The sequence below is a fragment of the Fukomys damarensis genome, unplaced genomic scaffold (assembly GCF_012274545.1).
Source record: "Fukomys damarensis isolate Sample0158 unplaced genomic scaffold, DMR_v1.0_HiC HiC_scaffold_16, whole genome shotgun sequence".
In the NCBI taxonomy this organism is placed as follows: Eukaryota; Metazoa; Chordata; class Mammalia; order Rodentia; family Bathyergidae; genus Fukomys; species Fukomys damarensis.
In genome coordinates this window covers 70,414,038-70,418,108 of record NW_022900928.1, presented here as the reverse complement: position 1 = coordinate 70,418,108, position 4,071 = coordinate 70,414,038, and the positions used below count along the sequence as shown (strand labels likewise).

The window sequence follows — 4,071 nt, the reverse complement described above, 5'->3', positions numbered from 1 at the left end:
TGGCAGCCTCGCCATTGGCTCTCCCGGCTCCCCTCTCCAAGCTGCCAATTCTCTAACACGTAGACCCAACCTACCCAGAAGCTTCTTCTCGCCTCTCCAGCGCCCGGGATAGCCCAGGCCGAGGAGAGAGCAGTGGCGATCTGAGTCTCCGAGAGTGGTTTCGACTCTCGACCAGGCTTGCTGAAGACGCTGCCTGCTTCTTACACTTCGTTCCAGCCCGCGTCCCGTGGCAGGCGCTCAAGATGAATCTCAACTTCACCTCCCCTCTACATCCGGCGTCTTCTCAGAGGCCCACATCTTTCTTCATTGAGGACATTCTGCTGCACAAGCCCAAGCCGCTGAGGGAGGTGGCCCCTGACCATTTCGCCAGCTCTCTGGCCTCTCGGGTGCCTCTACTAGACTATGGCTACCCACTCATGCCCACACCCACCCTCCTGGCTCCTCACGCCCATCACCCTCTGCATAAGGGAGACCATCACCATCCTTATTTTCTCACCACCTCGGGTAAGTAGCAGGGCCCTCATGGTGTTGGAAGGGAAAAAGCAGCTCTTCTAACACAGACATTAAGCCTGTGATGGAGCAAAGGAAACCCCAGCTCTATCTTGGCCTGGCTTGGTGGCATTCCCTCCTCAAGTGGCAGTAGAAGGTTCAGGGAATGGCCCTGAGCACGTAGAGCTTCCTTGAAACAGCCAGTCAATCGGGAAATTTTGAGGTCACTGCACATTTTGTGAAAGAGACGCATCTGGCCAAGAGGCAGCTGGAGGTGGGTGTTTTTCAGCAATATTCTTAAAGGGCAGCGCTCAGTCAAATTGGTGATCTTCCTGGCCACTTTGCTCTATCTCTCAGTCCCAATTCTGATTCTTAGTATCTCCCCACTCACAAAGAGACCTTTGACTATCCCATCGCATGGACTCGAACTCAACTTTCCGGCTCAGAAACTGGGAACACTCTGCCTGGTCAGCTCTCTTCTTCCAGGGCTGAGCATAGTGAAATCCTGTGAAAGGCATAGACACGAATAAGGGTTTGGGATAATCTGATGAAGGAAGGGCTGGGCTGCCCAAATAAGGTCAGGAAGGGTAAAAATAAAACAAAGAAACATGCAGCTCTTTATCCCCTTTAGTTCCAAAGTTTGATATTTCAACTCAGGATCTTAACTTAGGCTGCCCTCCTCCACCCCAGGTACCAGGATTGCGGGAGACAGGTGCTAGTGGAGCGTGGATCAGAAAGTGTGGGACACTGGGATGCAAGGAAATATCTAGTTTTTTTTTTTTTTTTTTTTTTTTTTTTTTTTTTTTTTTTTTTTTTTTTTTTTTTTTTTTTTTTTTTACTGTCTTTCTTAGAAAGGTCACATCCATGCTTTCTTCCCTGGTGCTTTTATTCCAGCCAGAACAGAATGAAGTAATTTGTTTAGTTGGTTGCTGAGTGAAGTAATGAAAACTCTGGTAGGTACAGAAGCTGGGGAGGCAGGGGGCAATTCATGAAATGTGAGAGTCTAGATTCTGGAATCTAGAACAAAAGCTAAAAGCATATATGAAGCCACATAAACTGGATCCTGGGCCGCTGGGTTGGAGAGTGGATTCCAAAGCCTGTGTTGGGGTCAGCATCTCTCACTGGCTTCACAACCCAGCTAGTGACTGTCTTCTCTGCTGCACTGACACTGGTCAGACATAGCAGTGGCCAAATCACTCCTCTGTTACTGTTGTTTTTTTTGTTTTCATGTTTTCTCTGGGATTGGCAGATATTGGAGCTTGTGGCAACCTCTGCTAGCTTGGTGCGTTTCAGACACTGAGCAAAGCCAGGGAAGATTGGGCAACAAGAGAAGTCTATCTCGATCCAGTCAGGAAAAAGGCTTCAGCCTTTCTGCTCCGCTGGGTTTAGAGTCAGAGGGAGAGAATGAAAACCAGCTTTGAGAGCAGGTATTCAGTGCGATTCTGAAATGGACAAGGAGATGTGAGAGGTGGGCTCCGAAGCTTCTCCGGACAAGAATTCTGCTGTTTTCTTTTGCAGGATAGGGTGGCTGGGGTGGGGTGGGGTGGGTGGGTAAGGGAGCACAGAGAGCAAGATCATATCTCTTCTCTCCTACTAGACTCAGAACAGCACTGAGAGTCACCAGAGGTCTGGACAGATAAGGGTGGACAGCTTCCTGACCCTGATGTTGTCAAGAAAACTTCAAGAGGCACAAGGAAGAATGAGCGCAACAAGCCCCACAGAGCTCTCCCTAAGGATGCGTTTTATTTTATTTATTTTTGTTTTGTTTTTTGAAACGGGGTCTCACTATGTAGTCCAGGCTGACCTTGACCTCACCATCCTGTCTGCTTCAGTTTCCCAAATGCTGGATTACTGCGGTGCACCAGGCTGAAGGCAGTTTTTGAAAGGCCTCTGGATCTATTTTCTAATTTTCGTTTCTGTTTTACTTGCTCCTTATTATTTGTATTTCTAGATGGCCTTCTGGGGGGAAAAAAAAAGAAAAAGAAGATCTCTAAGCGCCAGTTTTGCAGCTTTTCCAGCCCTGCCCTGGGATTCTCTGGAGAAGGGTTCTGGGATCTTTGGAGCAGGCAGGAGACTGGTGGAGGCCGGATGCCAAGGCCCAGGGAGTCACTGGGCTCTGTCGGAAGCGCTAGGCGTGGGGAGTGGAGTGGAGTGGAGTGGGCGAGGTTGCTTCCTGGAGACCCGGACTCTGCCCACTGGGCTGCTCTTCTCTCATAGGAGTGCCAGTGCCCGCGCTGTTCCCACACCCGCAGCACGCGGAGCTGCCGGGGAAGCACTGCCGCCGCCGCAAAGCTCGAACGGTGTTCTCTGACTCGCAGCTCTCAGGCCTGGAGAAGAGGTTCGAGATCCAGCGCTACCTGTCCACGCCCGAGCGAGTGGAATTGGCCACCGCCCTCAGTCTTTCTGAGACGCAGGTGGGCGAGGAGGGGGAGCCCCATTTCCGCTTCGCTCTTCTCTCCTTTCCACTGTTAACGCTGAGCTAACCATGAGGAACACTTTCCGGGAGAAAGACTCCTCTTCTCCCTGGCTTTCCCCAAGACCCTTACTAAAAGCACTGATATTCCAAACTCAAGTTAACTTTCCGAAACAAAATTTCTCCAGCGAGGTTCTACAAGAAGGAAAACTTTCCGCGGGTGATTTTAATGATCACTTCGGTGTTAAGAACTCTTATTTCTACTCCTCCTTTACTACCCTTCAACCCAGGATATAACCCGGGTCAGAGGTAAACTAACAAGAGATTGGACCGGTTCTTTGGTTCCCCCCACCCCACCCCCCAAGACAGTCCCTCCCCCGCTCACTGGCCCTCGCCCTGCCGTCCTCATATCCACGCCCTCCCATCACACCCACATTCGGCCTCCTCTGTGTGCCCACTCAGAAGTGAAAGAGTATTTCAGTCTTGCTCCCGGCACCATTCACCTGCAGCCCCCGCCCCACAACTCCATCCTCTACTCCCTTTGTCTCTCCTATCCTTTGCCCGAAAATCAACTCGCCTTGAGATCATTAGTACACGAGGACTAAGTCTGGTTTTCACGCCCATGAAAATCAGCAAGTTCAGTCCTCACCTTCCTGTCCAGGGGTCCGTGCTGGACCAGGCATGTAGATGTCTCCGTCAGAGGAGCATGAAGGGAACACAGGGAAGACTCTTCCACGCAGCGCTTACTATTAGCGATCCTAATAATCACAGAACCGGTGATTACTAACCACGCCATTTTGATCCACATTACTTTGGGACAATTACCGCTGCGAGTCTTAGTTCGATTCTCATTCAGCCCAAGACTGTCATTTGTGAGTACTTCACTTCATTTAACCCAAGAGTGGAGCGATCACAACTCTTGGATAATTCATCTATGGGTTGCAGTACATTTTCCTGAGCAATTGCTCAGGTCTCAGTAACTCGGGTCTGGAAGAAGGACGTGATTTTATCTTTGTCTCCCTCCAATCAGGTGAAGACGTGGTTCCAGAACCGGCGGATGAAGCACAAAAAGCAGCTGAGGAAAAGTCAAGACGAGCCTAAAGCGCCGGAAGGGCCCGAGAGCCCCGAGGGCAGTCCCCGCGCTCCCGAGGCCGCCGTCGCGGAGGCTC

General features: G+C 50.7%; 1 protein-coding gene across 1 annotated transcript in view; it reads left to right on the top strand.

Moving 5' to 3' along the window:
* The first annotated feature begins 242 nt into the window (after positions 1-242).
* Positions 243-4,071, top strand: part of Bsx (brain specific homeobox) — a 4,516-nt gene continuing 687 nt past the window's right edge. The window contains exons 1-3 of the mRNA XM_010618081.1: positions 243-504; positions 2,707-2,903; positions 3,933-4,067. Coding sequence (XP_010616383.1) covers positions 243-504; positions 2,707-2,903; positions 3,933-4,067 — 594 coding nt within the window. The remainder of the gene's footprint in view (positions 505-2,706; positions 2,904-3,932; positions 4,068-4,071) is intronic.